Genomic DNA, 20,950 nt, shown 5'->3' on the forward strand with positions numbered 1-20,950 from the left:
ATCAAATTTGGCAAAATTGGACTTTTTGATTAGCAGTGCTGCAAATCATCTGTGAAAAATTACCGACGGCGACAGCCCTGCTGACATTCTTAAACACACATTATGCAAGAGTTAAATCTGCCTATTTCAGGTCTTTTTTAAGGCTTTTATTAACATGGTAAGAACATAATCATCTCTCGATGTCATCGGATATTAAGTAGATTAGAAAGATTCAGCCATATTTTTATTTAATCTAAAAATGGTTACACGAGGCTAAGCTTTCAACAACCAGTGCGGTGGTTGCAATTAATTCACACATTTTGTCAAACCTTCAAAAGCTAATATCTTCGCGCGCAATGGAGCAATTTGAATGAAATTTTCAATAAATTCATTTTGCATTATCTATTTTCTAACTATTATAGTAAGAATGGCCAGATCTTATCTTTACATAATATATCTTTAATGTTTCCTTGGAAATTAGTTTGTTTAATACATGTTGGAAATTTTGTTGATTTATATTTTTTGGGAATGAGTTTGTACTCTAGAATTTTGGTTTAATTTTTTTTTTTTCAGGTTAATATTGGAGAAATGGTGAATCTAGAACGTGAACCTCACAATAAATATGACAGGAACGCTATCCGAGTAATAAACATGGATGGTCAACAGGTCGGCCATATTAAACGTGAACTAGCTAAAGCTTTAGCGTTTGTCCTTGATAATAAATTGGCGCGTGTGGAAGGGTATGTAAAGTATTTTGTTGATCAAGATGGCAAAGTCCTAATTTATGATTTTTGAGCCACATCTGGAATTGATATTTGTTGTTTGTTTCTTGCAATATCCATGTAGTTTGTCTTGTTTACACTCCGTAGGTTTGTCTTGTCGTTTTTGTTTTGCGCTTAGGGGTTTGGCATGTTCCTCAACGACTGCGAGTTTTACAACATCTGGACAATGCTTGTTTACTTCAGAATTCCAGAACTTATAGCTATGTTATCTATGTACAGACACGTGAACAGTAGCGTCCAATCAGAGTTTGTGACATCGCAACCTTCACGGAAACCTTGACATTGAATGAACCTTGAACTTTGCAACTTGATTATCACAGGTAGACATTTTAGCTTGAAAGCGCGAGACTTGGTATTCGCGATAATCAAGAAATCTGATAGGCTCACAAGTTAGGCTTGTACCCAATCGAAATTAGTGCCGAAATATGCAGGGTATTACGTGAAGGCCTTGATAAAATGTACGTAGTTAAAGCGAGATCAAGCCTTCTAATGAAGATGGGGGGTTGGGTGGTGTAGTGGTTTAACACGTACGCGTGAAATCATAAGGTCTGTCATTGAGTCATGTGGCATGCTTTCGATTATCGGCTTGTACATGACAATAAATAGGGTCACCTGTCCAACCTAGTGGGTTTTCTCTGGATCCTCTGTTTTCCTGCTATTGCTGAAGACCCCTACGCTCTAGTGAATTAGGGGGGTTGGATGGCTGAATTGTTAGCGTGCGCGTGCTGTATAATAAAGTCTGTCATTGAGTTGACTGGCGTGGTTTCGAATCCCCGGTTGTACGTGGCAAGGAGTAGGGTCGCCTGTCCAACCTCGTGGGTTTTCTCCGGGTCCTCCGGTTTCCTCCCACTGCTAAAGACCCCTACGCGCAAGCGAATTATGTAAATAAAATTAAACCATATGTTAGTCCCGAAATGACCTAGTTTGTGTCGAGTGGACGTTAAACCCCATTTCTCTCTCTCTCTCTCTCTAGTGAATTATTGAAATTATATTGTACCAGATGCTAGTCCCTAAATGACCTAGTTTGTGTAGTGTGGACGTTAAACCCCATTTCTCTCTCCCCTCCTGAACTACCGCCCGCGGGTGTGCAAATTAAACTATATTACACTAAGTGCACAATGTATTTTATGCTGTATATAATTAAGGAGACAATAGAAATACTTAAGTGTTTTGGTAATTGTCATTTATGTTTAAATAGATATCTAGCAATTCCAATCGTCTAAATATTGAAATTATTTTGATAATACTACCGTTACTAACAACTGGAAATTTAGTAATCATTTCATAAATAACTTGTGTTCTATGAATGGATGAAAGCTGGTTGTCTTGATTAACTTATGACAGCATGTGCTGTTTGAAACTGCTACCAATATAGGAGCTGTCAATCAACTCCCCTCATATATATATATATCATCATTATATTCAATCATCTGTTTCTCATTTCTAATGGGGAGTCATTACTCCATTCATATCAGTTCTTGGAATATCGTGAGATAATGGATATTAAATGTCATGAATGAATGTCTGCACACATGTATCCAGCCCATGATCGTATGAAAGAGACAGTCTGACTGGCTCACACCTTATACAGGCAAATAAATGATATATGTTTTTATCATCAAATTGTTTTTTCTAAATCACTTCCACATATTGGTACTTCACTTTAGGGTCACTGAGCACCTGCCGCTCACCTGAATGTTGACCGAGGGGAGTTTTTTTTTCCCTCTCCTTAAAATTGAAAATCACTCTCCTTTACAAAGTCATGGGAGGTTTATTATGATTTATGAAACCATTGCATGCAGTTATTGATCTTCAGAACCATTTCACATACGCATAACTAATCACTCTCCTTAATATCAGATCACTGTCCTTAATTTCTAAGTCATTCTTCTTATTGAAACTAGTAGAGCTTTTTTAGGGGAGCAATTTTTTCAATTTGTTGATTAAGGGGAGCTTTTTTCGACTCTCCTCTAAAATACAAACAACAACGAATGATAAAATGAAATACAAAAAATATTAATAATTAAGCCAACACGGGCGGGTCATTATATATCATTTTTTATGTTGTTTTTTATGTTTAACAGGATTGTACCACGTGGATCCAACAATACATACACTATGCCGATAAATATAACACTATGGGGACAAACTACAGCAAATAACCGAAGTGAAGCTGTGTCCGTTTTAAAATATCATGGTTATTCTGTAACTAATGCTGGACTAAGTAGCAAAGTAACAATTGGATCTATGCCTGGAACATCAACTGGTGGAATTAGTGTATCTGATTACAGTCATATTCAAACACGCAGAACATTCTTATCACAAACAGAAGTAAGTTGGGTTTTTTAGTCTCGGTAATGGCTGCTTTTCTCCAAAATTAGCATGTCCAGAACACCATAATGTCACCAGTTGTCAGAAAAAACGTGTTTAGATAATACCAATAATAATAGTGCAGGACGGAGGACCTGATAAGAGGACGAAAAACCGAGGCCCCGTGTACACATTGGCGTGAACCTAAAATATCCCTTTGGAATTCGATATAAGAGTAGGCCTTAGTGCCCTTGTCCATCCAAAATTTTCTCATAGCACAGTGTATGGCGTATGCCCGTCTTCATTAGCAGTAGTAAGACGTTAAACCCATTTCATTTCCAATAATAATAGTTTAATAATTATTTGCTGGTTTTACAATGAGCAAAGATTTGGTATTTAGTTATACGTGATTGAATAAATGAATGAATGAATGGACACATAAATTACGAAAGAAATATTAAGAATGAATACAGAATTTTAAAACCATAACAGTCTAGATCAAAAATAATTGTTTGGAGAATCTTGTCTCAATAACTATGTTAAATTTTCCAGGTACGGAATGAGTTGGATAAACTGTTTGATACTCTTGAAGAAGGTGATAAAACAACAATGACGGAACCGGCTGTGGTAGGTTTAATTATTCTACAGAATTGTTATTTTTAGTGTGTTATTAAATACCTTAGTAGTTTCAATTTGAAGAGGAGATTAAAACGTTGACCTCATGTAACAGAACATAAATTTCTAACGTTTTGGTTCATAAAAAAGGGATGGAACGGAATAGTGGTTAACATCTGGACAGTACACCTGTTCGGCCATATTGAGGCAAACATTTATTTAGTGAAATGGAGTCTGTTCATCCCAGTTTCATCTCCCAAGCATGTTTCGTAACCATTCTTTATATCTTTTTTTGAAACTTTGTACACACATCAACCTATTATTATATACCATTCAAAAAAAGTAGGGGATATTTGATTTTGGGGGCATAATACTAAAATATGCAAATGACTACGAAAAAAGTCACTATAGAACCTAACAGAAGAAACATTTCCAGTAACATGTGACGCCCAAACGCACCAATAGCTACCGCATGGAATGCAGGTGATGCTTGGGATCATCATGGGGGTCCAACCCAAGATTTGCACGACTCTGACTTTGAATGTTACAGTCATTGTGGCATTGAATTCCAGGGTGGAAACATCAATTTAGTTGTTTTAGTGACCAGAAAACAAATTTTGATATGCGTCGGCTTACCCAAAATGAAAGGTTACGTGCCCTTGGCATGCTACAGATCGGCACAACACAGGCGGTTGTGGCGCGGACGATGAATGTTTCTCAGTCTGTCATAAGCAGGCTATGGTCCAGATACCGTGATACACAATTTGTACAGGACAGACCACGCTCAGGTCGACCAAGGGCGACAACTCAAGCCCAGGATCGATTTATCCGTACCTTGGCCTTGAGAAATCGTGTCATCACAGCAAATCAGATCAGCGCTCGTCTTCAAACAGACACTGGTGTGAGAGTGAGTGGCCAGACGATTCGGAATCGACTGCATAGGGGTCACCTTCGCGCCCGACGTCCTCGCGTGATCCCTTGTTTGAGAGATCATCACATTCAGGCAAGACGTCGTTGGTGTAGGGATCGTCAACACTGGGATAATCGACGCTGGAGCAATGTGATGTTTTCAGATGAGTCAAGGTTCACTGTTGATTTTTTGGACAGACGTAGGAGGGTGTGGCGTCGTCGAAACGAGCGCTTCCAAGACGTTAACGTCATCAGACATGATCGATTTGGGGGTGGTTCTGTTATGGTGTGGGGAGGCATCACTGTTGCTGGAAGAACGGCTTTACATGTTGTTGCAGGGCGTGTTACAGGCCAGTACTACCGAGACAACATCTTGGCAGTCCATGTTGTGCCGTTCGCACGACGTCATGGCCGCCGTTTCATCTTCCAGGATGACAACGCAAGATGTCACAGGGCCAGGATCGTTACAGGTTACCTCCAACAACAGAACATCACCACATTACCTTGGCCAGCACTGAGTCCCGACCTCTCCCCCATCGAGCATGTCTGGGACATGCTTGGACAGAGGTTACGTCAACGTCAACAACGTCCTGCCAATGTCCAAGAACTTGCTGCTGCGTTGCAACAGGAATGGGACAATCTGGACCAAAATGACCTTAGACGTCTCATTAGGAGTATGCCACGTCGGATCAATGCTTGTTTGGCAAACAGAGGAGGATTTACCCGTTACTGACTTGGTTGTGATGCTGTGGTAACTTTGCTGTTTGACCCCGGGTATCATTTTACCCTTATAATGGTCAGTCTGTGCCTTACTTAGTCTAACGATCATTTGGAATAAATCGATGAATGTGAACTTCATTTCATTTTGTCATTTGTTTCTTCGTCAGTTTCATTAGGTGACTTTAATAACACTTAAAAATCAAATATCCCCTACTTTTTTTGAATAGTATATTATTGTAGACATGTCTTTTACTATTTAGAAATTTTCATGGAATGAAATTTGAACTGAAATTTTTGTGTGCAATTTTTGTTCTAAAGCATATCTCATAAACTGTTGAAGATATCTTTATGAGAATCTTGTACATAGGTACATCAACCTATTATAGTACTTCTGCCTTTTGCTTATCAGAAATTTCTCTGATTTTAAATTGGGTTTTATTTCCATGGAAACATATTTGGCTTATTAACCTATTATAGTAGCTGTGCTTTTTGCTAATTAGCAATAAAATAAATGAAATGAAATGGGGTTTAATGTCTTACTGTACTGCTCCGACTGGGCTAATGAAAACGGGCATACATCATGTGCTATGAGGGAAATTTTCGCTTGGACAGCGGCACTACCAGGGCTCAAACTAGGGACAAATTTTAGGGAGAAGTGACTTCTCCCTACAGACAGAATAGGGAGAAGTGAGGGAGACATAGGGAGACTTGAAGGAGAGGTCATATTTCATGCATTGCTGCAACCAATCTTACCAAGTCGTTACACAGTCAATATGCTAAATAAATAAACAAACAAACATCGTTTAGCTGCACACATATATTTATTTCAGTATGTCATCATACTCTTACTGGTATCAAAATTACTGTGATAATAAATTACATATACTAGTACTAAGACAGACTTGACTTTAGCAATACAAATAAGATTTGTGATACCCCTCTATCAAATACATCAATATTTATACCCTTTCGTGCCTAAATACATTTAATTACTAGTCCTGGGTCTATTGTGTGATTGTTTTAGCACCTTTCACAATAGGATAGTCATATTGTTACGTAGTCATACTCCTCGCAGTGTTCCGTTTGATTAGAGCTAATCAGGATATCTCGGGCCATTGCTTCAGGAATATGTTACGTAGTAGGCCTACGACAATGTATGAAATTGTTTTGACACACCACTCACTTACCTTCTTTTTTTTACGTTTATGTGTTTAGATTAGTGGAACTAATAATATTAATGTAGATTTAATTATCAACCCGACATTATACCTATCAACACATTCTAAATACATGTTGTAATCATTCTGATAACAATTGTTTTAATATCTCCATTGGTCTACAGAAATGTACGTCAACGCTATTTTCACTTGTCAAACGTGTTGTTCTTTATTGACTGTACCATGTTGACACAACAATGTACACCTTTCGTCACCTTTCAATCACAAGTTTTATGTTTATTATTCATTTTATTATTAAATTATTTCAAAGAAAGAGGACCAATTCAGTACTTTGTCTATTCTTAGACAGAAATACATTAAAAATTTATCGTATCAGCCGCCATATTGGCCATCGCAGCTTTTGATTGGCTGTTATTTCTGGACGAAGCCAGAGGTTGTAACGGAGATTTATGATTCGATTCCTTCGCTTTATTTTAAAGAATTGTATTTCCTGTTGACATCAAATACAATGTTTATCATTGAAACTATTAAACATTGTCACAGCCGACACAGAGAAAGTCGAAAAACAAAATATTAATACATGTTTTGCTTTTCACAACTTGTTTAATTTTCAGTTTTCCCTTTGAAGCTCACAATGCGAACACGTGTTGTGTTGTTTTGAAAATGCTTTGTTTACCGTTGATACTTGATATTGATGTCTGTTACCTACTTCGCCCTTGCACAAATGTACGGCGAAGTGAGGGCGACTTCAACTTCGCCCTATTGCCTTTTAGGGCGAAGTCACCAATGGGTTAGGCGACTATTTCGCCCACGTCGCCCGCTAATTCGAGCCCTGGGCACTACAGCCTACTCTATTATCGAATTCCGACTGACAAGCCAACTTTTGCTTGCACATCAATGTGTACAATGGACCTTGTTTTTTTGTCCCATCCGAATGACTATATGTTGTCCCTTGCCAGGCCCTCTGTCCTGCACCACCACTGACAAGATGGAATCACACGCCAGAAAATCCTGATGAACTTTCTCAGCCAAAACAGGGATCAAACATGGGGCCTCCAGGTTATTGAGCCAACGTCTTACTCTATGAGCCACCGTGGCTCTCATGTCCACCAGGAATAAAATAATAAGTTGATTTGACCTGGTGTACTCATGCCGACAAATAAAGGTTTCATGGTTTTATTTGGTTTCGTTTCTGTCTATTTTAGGCTATAAAAACTCCTCTCTACCCCCATCAAAAACAAGCATTAAACTGGATGATATGTAAAGAAAATAATGAAGCCTTGCCACCATTTTGGGAAAAAAGAGGAAATCGTTATTTCAACAGTTTAACGGTATTTACAAGCAATAAACAACCAAGAACAGTTCACGGAGGTCAGTTGTTTTTAATTTTTTTATTTCTTTTTAAATTTAGATTATGCTGTATTCCCTTTCGGTCATTTTTCGAGAAGTTTGTGTTATTTCTTTTGACAGGGTTTTGACGTGTCTCTATGTTTTGCAATTTAAACAACATCTGCGTTGTTTTGCATATTACTGTACTTCATGTAACATTAGGTCTGCTTTTCAAAATACAATGCATTAGGATTTTGAGAAATGGTGTCCATGGGTTTATTATATTGATATAAGTATATTATCTGATGATATGAGTTTATTATATTTGTATAAATACTGAAGATATGAGTTTATTATATTTGTATAAGTACTGAAGATATTAGTTTATTATATTTATATAGAGCTAATGATATGAGTTTATTATATTTATATAGGTATATTAGCTGATGATATGGGTTTGGGTAAAACTCTGGAGGTTATATCGCTGATATTAACCAACTTCTGTAAAGGGCAGCCATTAGCTATACCAGTACCAGGCAGAAACAGATATTCACAAAAACCTCAGGTAATATTATTTCTCACAGATATTTAAATGATATGAAATCTTGGCTATTATACTACTGTTAAAAATTGCTTGATTTGTGACAGTTGTGTTTGTTTTAAACACAGAAGGATGTATACATGACTGGCTGCTATGCTTTTTGAAATCTTAGAAACTTTTGCTGCCCACAGAGATCATATGTTTTCATAAAGGCATACACCATCCTACCAGTACCAATTTACTACTTGATAGACTGGATACCGACACAAGATACCGACGCAAGAACATGATACCCAGTTTTCGTATTCAACCAAAGCACATCCTACTTGCTAAGGCTGATTTACCTCTAAATCTGATCAAAATACAGATCTATATTTCGTTTCATTTTTTTATATTTCGATGGCCTACACTACACAAAGATCTGACCGGTTGTAGCGATAGGTAGCGTCAGGGGTCAAAAGACCGACTTATGACCCTATGATGTCAGACATTTGATTAACCAATCAGCATTGATGTTACTAGTAGATTACCCACAGTTCCGTGCAAAACACGCCTAAAGCTCGCCATAACAGACCGTTTCATTGGCTTATCCCTGACACCATTCAGAACACGAGTTAAATAACAACTCTTCAAGATCCAAGTGTAGTAAAGACAAGTAAAAGGAAATTTTGAACTATAAAAACGAAACGAAATAGGATCTGTGTTTTAACCAGATTGTTTACATCTGAGCCCTTTAAATCCCAAACCTGGAAATAATGCACCTGACAAAGATAATGTCAGGCATAGTTTCAGGCTTTGTCAGGCACAAAACCTCTTGTGCCAGTCATTTTGTCCGGCATTGATTTGTCTTTTTTATTGATATTATCAATACATGTCCGGCACTTAGTTGAAAATGTCAGGTACTATTTCATTAGTGCCTGACATTTTGTCGGGTACATCTAAAACCGTTATTTCCAGGCCTGCTTACCCAAATACGTACACCATCCTTTCAGTATCCATTTACAATTGGGTAGACTGGAATATCAAATACTTGATACTCAATAGGCCCGTGGTACTGCAGAACCTCTTGTACTGTAGAAAAGATACACTCAAAAAAGCTTAAAGCTGACAATTTTTTGATCAAATATTTGATTTACAATTAACGTTGTTTTATAGAGGCGAAAGCTCAAAGCTAAGAAAATTTCAAAACAACCATTGTCACAGAAAAAGGGATTCGAAAAAAAGGCTGCAAAAAATTTTGGATCAGATTCAGAAGAAGAGGATCTATTAAGGAAACAGATTCGAAAAATGTTAGCAAGTAAAGCACCTGGTGGTTGTGTTAGTTCTGACTCTGACTGTGATGGGAAAGATACAGTCATGGATCCAGATATAATATTTATATCTGATGATAGTCCAGGTTTGTCAATATACTTTTACAGATTCTGATTCTTTTCATCAAACTAAAATAAAGTGAAATTCCATTTTTATACACCCACATTGAAATGTGGTCGTATATTGTCGTCGCCCCATGTCCGTCAATCCGGATAAATTCTAATGATTTTCTGATAATTACTTAATGAGTTGTTACTCTTAATCAGATTTAAGTGTATTATAAATGTTTTATTACCGACAATAGAAAAAATATGTGATAACTCTTGTTGACTGCTCGGACGACTTAGCTGCTGTGGGCGTATGTTTCATTGCCTGGCAACCTATCTTTAAGACCAGATGCAGGACTGGTATAAATTGGAGAGGGAGATGGATCGGGTTTAGACTTCACTCAACACAAACTAGATCATTTCGGGACTAACACACGATTTAATTTTATTTCAATGATTTGATTGTGCGTAGTGGTTTTAGCTGTGGGGAGCCACGGTGCCTAAGTGGGTGAGACGCAGGCTCGCTGCCGCTGTTGGCCGAGAAAGTTCATCAGAATTTTCTAACATGGTTTCTCCTTGTCTGTGGTGCAGGACGGAGGACCTGACAAGGACAGTCGTCTAATCGTTTGGATGGAATGAAAAACCAAGGTCCTGTATACACATTGGTGTATACGAAAAAGATCCCCTGAAAGTTGGAATTCGATATAAGAGTAGACCTTAGCGCCGCTGTCCGGGCAAAATTTCCCTCATTGCACAGTGTATGACATATGCCCATCTTCATTAGCCCAGTCGGAGCAGAACAGTAGGACGTTAAACAATATTTCATTTCATTTTCATTTCTTTAGCTGTGGGAGGAGACCAGAGGACCCAAAGAAAACCCACGAGGTTGGACAGGTGACCCTACTCCTTGTCACGCAAAAGCTGGGAATAGAAACTGTATGATCTAACTTGCAGGTGTTAAACCATTGGCCCCGCTGATATAGTTATTATCTCAGTTCAGAGTGAATCAATTTGACTGAAATTTTCAGCATATTCTGTTATCATTATCTAGTTTTTAACTATTATAGTGAGAACTGTCAGCTCTTTATCTAATTTTACCCAATGCCTCTTTACTTGTTTGTCAAGTATTATTTTGATATTTTGTTTATACAGAATGCAAGCCTTCACAACAGATGCCATTTACCCTTAAACCAAAACCTGATCTGGTTTTAAACAAACCAGTTTCAGTTACATCAGAACCTATAGTACTGTTTGATGATCCAGTAACTGAAGAAATAGTTTTTCCAGAGCAAGTGGCAGATATTCATCCTTCAGTTTTATGTAATCCTAAGCCAGAGCCTATAAAAACTGAAACAGTTCCTTGCAAATCAAAATCAGTGGATATGGAACCTATTACAATTATAGATGAACCAGTTTCACCTGAACCGATCTTTATTGTAAAAAAATCAAAACCTATTAAAAGCAAACAGAAAGCAGTAAAACAGAAAGCGGTTTCAGAACCAGTTGAGTCTGTAAGAAGATCTCGACGGTAATTAAAACCACATTTATATTTTTGTAGAGTAGGAGTTGGTGGCGGAGGTTGGATGGTCGAATTGTTAGTGTGTGCGCATTGCATTATAAGGTGTTATTGAGCCAGCTGGCGGGGTTTTCGATAGCCCGGTTGTAGGGTCGCCTGTCCAACCTCGTGGGTTTTCTGGTTTCCCCCTACACGCAAGCGAATTATTGAAATAAAATTTAACCATTTGTTAGTCCCGAAAATGATTATTAAAATAAAATTGAACCATATGTTAGTCCCAAAATGACCTAGTTTGTGTGGAGTGAAGATTGGACAGAACCCAATGCCCTATGTACACATTGACATGCACATAAAAAAACCATTGATAGTTGGAATTCAGTTGCTGTCCTGGCGAGTCGTATTGGTACTAGGCCTAGTGCCGTAGTTCAATTATGCAGTGATGTACATATTTTAAACAAACAATTATGTAAATAAATGTTATTCATTGACAAAGGACGAAAGCTAAAATAAATATTTTGGAGACTTTTATTGTTTCAGATGATATATTTATGAATGTTATCATTTTTCAATCATGTTCCAGGGCTGTGAAGCAACCAGCCAGGTATGTGGATGATGGAGATGATGATACGGAAATGGAGAAACCAGCTACCAAACGATGTAAGCAGGAATATCTTTATTGTATATTTACAGTCAAAATAAAGAAATAATATATGGACAAAAACTGTTTTGATACATTAAATGTAATAGACACATTCACTATAATATCCAATTATTTCTATAAGCTAGAAGTAGCTGTCTCGAGTTATTTGGGGGGGGGGGGGGAATGGCCAAATAGTTGGCATGTGCCTGCTGTATCATAAGGTCTGTCATTGAGTCATCTGGCGTGGTATCGAGTCCCTTGTGGTTTTTCTCGGGGTCCTTCAGTTTCTTTCCAATGCTAAAGACCCCTATGCGCAAAGCGAAATATTGAAATAAAATTGAACCATGTGTTAGTCCTGAATTGACCTAGTTTGTGCCAAGTGGAGTTAAACCCCCTCTCTCTCTCTTTCTCTCTCTCAAAGTGAATTAAAAAAACCACTTTGGAACTGCAAGCATAACAGACTGAAACCGGTGGCAATACTTTTTAACAAACAAATAGAAACATTATGAATAGAATAACTAAGCTCTCTCTCTCTCTCCCCCTCTCCTCCCCCCCCCCCCCCTTGTTAGTGTTGGACAGAATTTTCCCCTCAAAGCACACAGCTTGATACAGTAAAAAGACTTTGTTATATCAGTTGTATCATTATAATTGTTTTGTATTTCTTACAGCTAGGAAAGAAGACATTCAAAATGTAGAAGATTCAGTGAAAGATAAATCAATAAAAGAACCAATAATAATTGATTTATCTACACCCACACCAGTTAAACCCCTTCCAGAATCTTCTCAGATAGCTTCACTACCTTTAAAAATACCAGGGTTTCAGCCACCACAATTAGCCATCTGCTGGTCAGATGAGTCTAGGAATAAGACACCAATATCAAGTCTTACTGCTTCAACCACACACAATGCAACTGTTCGTTCCAATGCAACACAGCAATCAGAGCCTCCAGTTAATAAAGGCAAAGGAAAGGGCAAGAAAAAGGGTAAAGGAAAGGGAAAGAAATTAACCAATCAGGTCGAAGATGATGCTCCACCTCTGCCCAGTCTACCAGCAGAATTCAATGATGAAAATAATCCACCTGTTAAGAGCCAATCAATAGATGGTAGTAATTTTATTTCATCAGATGATAGTGCTTGTAAGTAATTGTAATCTTAACTCTTTAATGAACCACACGATTTGACCTAATGAAAGACTTTATGAGCTAAAGTACACCTTTCACAAGTTTTGAATTTTAAAAAAAAGTTGTATTTTATTTTACAGCTAGTGATGAAGATTGGTTACCTGAATTAGGTAGTCAAGATTTACCTTATAACTGTGATAAAAATGGTATGTATAGTAAAAAAAACACGTTATCATACGATCTGTATGGAATTAATATTGATATCTTATAAATGACGCATTACCTACAAAAGTATAAATATGCAAAAGCCCTTGTTGAATCGATCAATTTGACTGAAATTTTCAGCAAATTCCATTTACGCTATCTAGTTTTGAACTATTATAGTGAGAACTGCCAGCTCTTTATCTTATCTCCCATTATATATCTTTAATTCTTTGCGAATATAAATTGAAGTTATATTTATTTTGTTTTACAGGTAGTGATGATGATATATTACCTGATTTAGTCAGTAAAGAGTTACCTTTTAACATTGATAAGTCTGGTAAGTACAATAAATAACACATTTTCTTATGTTATCACCATATTCTTATACACTGCAGTAATAAGTTGATAGTCTATTGTGTAATATGCAATATTCTATAAGCTGGTCTGGTATAATTTATGATATTTTATATTTTCAGTGATGAGTTGACAGACCAGTGTGTGATATTTTATATTTTTAGTGATTAGTTGACAGACCAGTCTGTAATATGTGATATTTTATATTTTCAGTGATTAGTTGACAGACAGAGTGTAATATGTGATATTTTATATTTTTCAGTGATGAGTTGACACACCAGTGTGTAATTTATATTTTATTATACACCCACATTTTCATGTGGACGTATATTGTCGTCGCCCCTGTCCGTCCACAATTGTTTGTAAACAGTCTACAGGTCACAATTTTTATCCGATTTCAACGAAACTTGAAATATAGGTTTATCACCCTAAGATCTTGGTTCCTTTCGATATTGGCATGTATCGGAATGTAACTTCATGGATTATGGCCCCTGATTGTACGAAAAATCACGTTTTTAGCTTGTGAACACTGTAGAGGTCACAATTTTTATCCGATTTGGTTTAAACTTGAAATGTATGCTTATAACCCAAAGATCTCGGTTCCTTTCGATATTCGCACATATCATACCGTAACTTCATGAATTATGGCCCCTGATCGTACGAAAAATCGCGTTTTTAGCTTGTGGACCCTATAGAGGTCATAATTTTTATCCGATTTAAAAAAACGTATTATTATATAACCGTTACACCCTAAGGACGGCTGAGTTCGAATTTCGTGAAAATCGGCCCAAAATTGACAGACAAAATGGCCGCCCTTCGTTCTCAAATAGCGTAAAATATGGTATATCAAGTTTGTGGATCCTATGGAGGTCACAATTTTTATCCGATTTTGTTGAAACTTGAAATGTAAGTTTATAACACAAAGATCTCGGTTCCTTTCGATATTTGCGCATATCGAATTGTAATTTCCTGAATTATGGCCCTTGATTGTAGGAAAAATCACTTTCTTTTTAGCTTGTTCTCTATCCATCTCTCGAAAATGTGGGCGTATTTTCAGTGTTTAGTTGACAGACCAGTGTGTGATATGAATGTGATATTTTATATTTCCAGTGATGAATTAACAGACCAGTGTGTGATATTTTATATATCCCGTGATGAGTTGACAGACCAGTGTGTAATTTATATTTTATATTTTCAGTGATGAGTAAGTGTGATTCTACAACTGGTAGGATAAAATCTTGTGGACCACGAACAACATTAATAGTCTGTCCTCTTTCTGTCATGAATAACTGGGTGGTAAGATTATTTTAATTTTATCTCAAAATATGATAAATTATGTAGCTTATGCAGGGACTTCACTTCTAAGCAGATATTGAAGTTCACAAAAAAAACTTTGCTGGTGCTCTAAGCATGTGCTTATTTTGCATTATGGTTAAACCAGGGCTGCAAGAAACTATTATATAGAGGAGCTTCACTATAACATTATTAGAAGCGACATTCTCACACCAGAAATTGTGGTGGAACCCATGATATTGCGTACCACTGCTAAAGACCCCTACGCGCAAGTGAATTATTGAAATAAAATTAGAAACCATATGTTAGTTCCGAAATGACCTAGTTTGTGTCGAGGGGACGTTAAACTCCATTTCTGTCTCTCTCTCCGTAGCTCAAGGTAACAAGCCAATGTCTTACTCACTTAGCCACCATGACTCCAGTTAACAAGCCAATGTCTTACTCACTTAGTCACTGTGGCTCCTGTTAACAAGCCAATGTCTTACTCACTAAGACATCGTGGCTCCTGTTAACAAGTCAATGTCTTACTCACTTAGCCACCGTGGCTCCTGTTAACAAGCAAATGTCTTACTCACTTAGTCACTGTGGCTCCTGTTAACAAGCCAATGTCTTACTCACTAAGACATCGTGGCTCCTGTTAACAAGTCAATGTCTTACTCACTTAGCCACCGTGGCTCCTGTTAACAAGCCAATGTCTTACTCACTTAGCCACCGTGGCTCCTGTTAAAAAGCCAATGTCTTACTCACTTAGACATCGTGGCTCCTGTTTACAAGCCAATGTCTTACTCCCTTAGCCACCATGGCTCCTGTTAACAAGCCATTGTCTTATTGACTTTGCTATCATGGCTCCTGTTAACAAGCCAATGTCTTACTCACTTAGCCACCGTGGCTCCTGTTAACAAGCCAATGTCTTACTCACTAAGCCACTGCGGCGACTCCTTGTTATAAAGATAGAGTCAACATAATTCAGATCGAATCTTGGGAGAAGTGGTACCACAGAAAACCAACTGATGCTGGGATTTTAACAAGTAATAATTTAGCTATTATTTATATTTTTGTAGAGTCAGCTTGAAGAACATTTAAGACGTGATGTTCATCTAGAGATTTATACATTTTATGGTATAAATAGAACAACAGATAATAATTTACTGGAATCACAGGATATTGTAATATCAACGTACGGAACAGTCGCTTCCGATTTTAAAGTAAGAAATATTTCTCTTTCCTATTTCTACTATTTTGTTAAGATTCTGTTTTTCCTACATTGCCCTACTTTTTGTTGCTATGAAAATTGAGCACACAGTATAAAAATGTTCTTGTAGTGACTCATTCATTAGCTTTTTTTTCTACTTCTAATTGAGATAGAATGTTCATACTTGATGTTCATTAGAGGAATAAGTTGGATCAACTAGCGTGGTTTCAATTTCCTAGTTGTACATGAAAAGGAGTAGGATCGCCTGTCCAACCTTTGTGGGTTTTCTCCGGGTTCTCTGGTTTCTTCCCATGAGCCTAACCTAAAATGACCAAGTTTGTGTCAAGTTGACGTTAAACCCCATTTCTCTCTCTCTTTCATTAATGAGTGTTTATACAAAGAAATTCGGCTCTAGGCGTAATAGTCTTGTATGTGACCATATTTTAACATTGAATACAATAAAAATACAATTATTTTAATTATTTGACTTTTTTAAGGTAATAGTTACTTATTATTGTAGAGTACTGATTCAGTTTTAAAGAAAGTTCATTGGTTGAGGATTATCCTGGATGAAGGTCATTACATACGAAATGCGAAAACTGTCATGTGTCAGGCCATATTGGAATTAAAAGCTGAAAGAAGATGGGTGTTAACAGGTAATTTTTATACTTTATGCTACTTTCGGTTCATGGCTAAACCCATGCCACGCCGTGTTAACCGCTAGTGTGTATGTGTATGTATATAAACTGTTTTTTTGTAATAATCTTTGATATGTACATATTACAGGAACACCTATACAAAATTCTATCAAAGATTTGTTTTCATTGGTCAACTTTCTCAAGATCAGTCCATTAACTGATCCGCAATGGTGGATTAGAACAATAGAACGTCCAATAGCTCTTGGAGAAGAAACAGCTATAAAGTAAGAATTAAATTCGGTTATATGCTTGTGTTGATTATCAAATCCTATACAGTAAACTTAACATAAGTCGGATGGATCTAAGTGGATTGATCTAAGTGAAGATCTGAGTTAGCCAAAGACCAAAATTCGGTCTTAGCTCGATTAGAAATAAACTGCAAGAGCCAGATAATAATTGATTCAAAGGCACATTTCAAGCTTTTGTTCATATGTGCGAGTAGATAACTTCCATTTTGGTGCGAGTAGATAACTTCCATTTTGGTGTGAGTAGATAACTTCTGTTTTGTCGCTATCTTTGAAAAATGTCTTGTACAGCCGACATTGAGTTTCGAATTTTCCAGGAAAATTCTATTATTGTGTCGCATCAAATATGCTCATTTGAGTCCAAATGATAGGGAAAAGTATTTTGGGACGCTGTGCCTGGAATACCTAACCGCGTTTTAGACCATCGGTACGAAACTGACTTAGTCAAATTCTGAATGATACTGCTGATCCGACTTAGACGAAGGAAAAAAGACGGAATTAGTTCAAATTGACCGAACATTTTGATCCAAGATGAGCAATGTTCCGATTTAAGAAATTTGACTTACGCGCAGAAATTTAATACGAAAAACATGCAGAATCAAAGGGTCCAAACGATTTTATTCGAGTTGAGCGAAGATCCGACTTATACAAATCTGACTTATACGAATCTGACAGTTTACTGTATACCTATCCAAGGAAGATTGTTGGAGGATTACTTTGATTCTTTATGTGCCAGGGGGGTTGGATGGCTGACTGGTTAGCGTGCGCACGCTGTATTATACAGTCTGTCATTGAGTCGACTGGCGTGGTTTCGAATCCCCGGTTGTATGTGGCAAAGAGTAGGGTCGCCTGTCCAACCTTGTGGGTTTTCTCTGGGTCCTCCGGTTTCCTCCTACTGCTAAAGACCCCTACGCGCAAGCAATCTCTCTCTCTCTCTCTCTCTCTCTCTCTCTTTATATGCCAAAAGAAGGTTAAGTGACTAGGCTGTGTAACATGTACTCTTTAGTTCTTGTCATAGGTTTGATCCCATGCTTGTATGAGACAAGGAATAAGGCCACCTGCCCAACATCATGAGCTTTCTCCAGGTCATCTTGTTCCCTCTCACTGCTAAAGACATGTGCGCTGAAAGTGTACAATATAACTAAAAATTAGAATGTTAGTCTTTCTCTTTCACTGATTATTATGAGCAAATTGCATCTAAATGCTAATCAGTTATGATTTAGTGGTCTTTGCAATTTCTATTACATGTATGTATGGTCTGTATTTTTTATCCGTGTTTTAGTCTGTAATATTGTGGCTTGAACAATACTTATTTAAAATGGAAGTATTTGTTTAATAATTAATGATTATAATGTATTAATTTGTAGACGAGTTCAAGCTCTGATGGCTAATATAGCTTTACGACGAACCAAAAACCAACAAGTTAACGGTAAAGCTTTAGTAGAGTTACCTGCCCGCGATGTATTTACGGAACATGTAACTCTATCAGAAGATGAAAGGAAACTTTATAGTGCTATGCAAACAGAGGGAAAACTTATCATCAGCAGGTTTGTTTTCATTCGTAGTTATTTTACGTTTAAAAAGAATTCATAAGAAAATGTATCGATTATTATTTAAGGTTTTTGCATGCAAAAGTAAAATATATGCTTTGCTCTATTTTAATTTTTTGAGGCATGTGTCTTATTTGGATAACGGGGGTTGGATGGCCGAATGCTTAGCGTGTGCGCGCTGTCTCGTAAAGTCTGTCATTGAGTCAACTGGCGTGGTTTCGATTCCCTGGTTGTACGTGGGTTTTCTACGGGTCCTCCGGTTTCCTCCCACTGCTAAAGACCCCTACGTGCAAGCAAATTATTGAAATAAAATTAAACCATATGTTAGTCCCGAAATGACCTAGGTTGTGTTGAGTGGATGTGAAACCCCATTTCTCTCTCTCTCTCCCCTATTAATAATGCTTTTTAAGATTAATATATTATATATCGGACTACTTGTGTTTAATATTGCAACATGTTTGTTCTCTTTCAGATATTTTCAGGAAGGTACATTATTACATCATTATAGTCAAGTATTAGCCATATTATTACGATTACGTCAGTTGTGTATTCATCCTATGTTATGTTCTAAAGCTGCTCATGGAGTTCAAAGAGCTATGGGTTAGTATTTCAAATAAATATGAACATACTATCATACTATTTGAACCGAGAACCGACCTTTATGGTTCTTGAGGTCATCGTAACCATCTTAGATATGTGATGTCATATCAAAAGTCATTCAATATGCAAATGTTCAAAATAAATGCATGTCCAATTTCTTGTCCCTTGGCGTAGCCTTAGTCTTTTTTTGGGGAGAGAGATTATTACCCCAGGAAAAAGATTAGGAAATGTATGGAAAGCATTTCCTAGTGCAGATATTTAGGTTTTTGGGTTGGGGCATTGTATGTTTTGGAATACAATAAAACTCTGCTTCTGATCGAGTTAGAATGTTGTATATGTTCTTTGTGTAATTGTTTTGTTTCATAATTTAATTGTTCGATGCTTTATGAAAAGATAAGTGTGCAAGTAATTAATGGATATCATCTATTTATTTTGGGTTTAAGACTCACAGCTGGCTTGTTATGATAAAAGATTTTACTTTAATTTACAGAAATGTTAGGTATGACTAAGAATGGTCCAACAGTAGAAGTTGATGATGAAACTAAGAAGAAGTTAATAGATGCGTTGATGGATGTATTAAATTCTGGGTCTGATGAAGAATGTCCTATATGTTTAGAGAGTTTAACGTCTCCTGTTATAACACCCTGTGCTCATGTATATTGTAGAGCTTGTATTACTAACGTCATCAATGTAGGGAACGTAAGTAGGAGTTATATTTAAAATAACGGTACTCAATATTACAGGGTATCCATTGATAAAAGGGGGCTTAGTTAAGCAAATCAAACATGAGGGTTTCAATAGAGAGGTGGGATCCGTGTGGAATGGTGGTGCGGGGAGCTTTTCGAACAGGGAGAGTTGACATTTCGTTCTATGCTGGGATCAAAGCAAAAGTTTTGTCCCCGGACATCTCTCTTAATACAGAACGAAGGGGGTTGGAGCAAAGAAGGTAAACACTACAGATATGGCCGCAGACAAGACTCTAGAACATTGGTTATGTACCCATCTGTCTTGGGGTAATCTGAGAGTTTATAGGTTTGTGGGGTAGTATGGTTGATTGATAGAGGAATGAATAACTTGTTAACAATAATATAAATAATAGTTCAACTAGTCTCTTATGGTCAGCGCTCTTTTAGTTATCAAGCACCTGTTTTATGGAATAATCTACCATTTTGATTAAGATGTTATACATCTCCATATTCTTTTAAAAAACAACTTAAAACACATTTAATTTATCAGGCTTTTAACTGACTCTCTATACAATCGTTACCATGTCCATAATCTTGTTGTTTATGTATGATTTACATTGTCACTTTGTAAAGTGCCCCTGAACATGTTACATGAAAGGGCGCACTATAAATATGCTGTAATAATATTAATAATATGTATTGTATTTTAGCCGAATGCAGCTTGTCCTCTATGTAGAGGTGAACTAAAAGAAGATAAATTAATAGAAGTACCAAAAGAACAAGACCAAATACAAGATAATCTGATTATTACTGATGAAAATTATCAGTCCAGTAGTAAGGTTTGTTGGCTACTTTATTTACACTCTCATCTCTTTTCGTGCCCCTGGTGGGGGGCCACGGTGGCTGAGTGGGTAAAACGCTGGCTCGCTAGCCTGGAGGTCGGGTGTTCGATCCCTGCATTGGCCGACAAAGTTCATCCATTTCATTTTGTCCCTCTGTTGTAAACAATTTGCTTGTGGGAGATCTAGAGGCTAACGGTGTCATACTATTGACCTGGAAATTATGTACATAGTTTATGTTCATGAGTTGAAGAAGCTTATTAACTTTTCAACAATTTCCAAAAATTCCGT

The 20,950-nt window shown here is 37.1% G+C and overlaps 1 protein-coding gene across 1 annotated transcript in view; it reads left to right on the top strand.

Annotated features, from left to right (window-relative positions):
- Positions 1–20,950, top strand: part of LOC126814392 (helicase-like transcription factor) — a 35,649-nt gene that overhangs the window by 5,369 nt on the left and 9,330 nt on the right. The window contains exons 3-21 of the mRNA XM_050539489.1: positions 553–719; positions 2,846–3,092; positions 3,624–3,698; positions 7,699–7,864; positions 8,257–8,387; positions 9,519–9,759; positions 10,874–11,249; positions 11,818–11,894; positions 12,546–13,013; positions 13,139–13,204; positions 13,474–13,539; positions 14,755–14,852; positions 15,911–16,054; positions 16,562–16,697; positions 16,828–16,963; positions 18,352–18,531; positions 19,007–19,134; positions 19,625–19,833; positions 20,531–20,659. Coding sequence (XP_050395446.1) covers positions 553–719; positions 2,846–3,092; positions 3,624–3,698; positions 7,699–7,864; positions 8,257–8,387; positions 9,519–9,759; positions 10,874–11,249; positions 11,818–11,894; positions 12,546–13,013; positions 13,139–13,204; positions 13,474–13,539; positions 14,755–14,852; positions 15,911–16,054; positions 16,562–16,697; positions 16,828–16,963; positions 18,352–18,531; positions 19,007–19,134; positions 19,625–19,833; positions 20,531–20,659 — 3,240 coding nt within the window. The remainder of the gene's footprint in view (positions 1–552; positions 720–2,845; positions 3,093–3,623; positions 3,699–7,698; positions 7,865–8,256; positions 8,388–9,518; positions 9,760–10,873; positions 11,250–11,817; positions 11,895–12,545; positions 13,014–13,138; positions 13,205–13,473; positions 13,540–14,754; positions 14,853–15,910; positions 16,055–16,561; positions 16,698–16,827; positions 16,964–18,351; positions 18,532–19,006; positions 19,135–19,624; positions 19,834–20,530; positions 20,660–20,950) is intronic.

Source organism: Patella vulgata, chromosome 3 (genome assembly GCF_932274485.2).
Source record: "Patella vulgata chromosome 3, xgPatVulg1.2, whole genome shotgun sequence".
Lineage (NCBI taxonomy): Eukaryota > Metazoa > Mollusca > Gastropoda > Patellidae > Patella > Patella vulgata.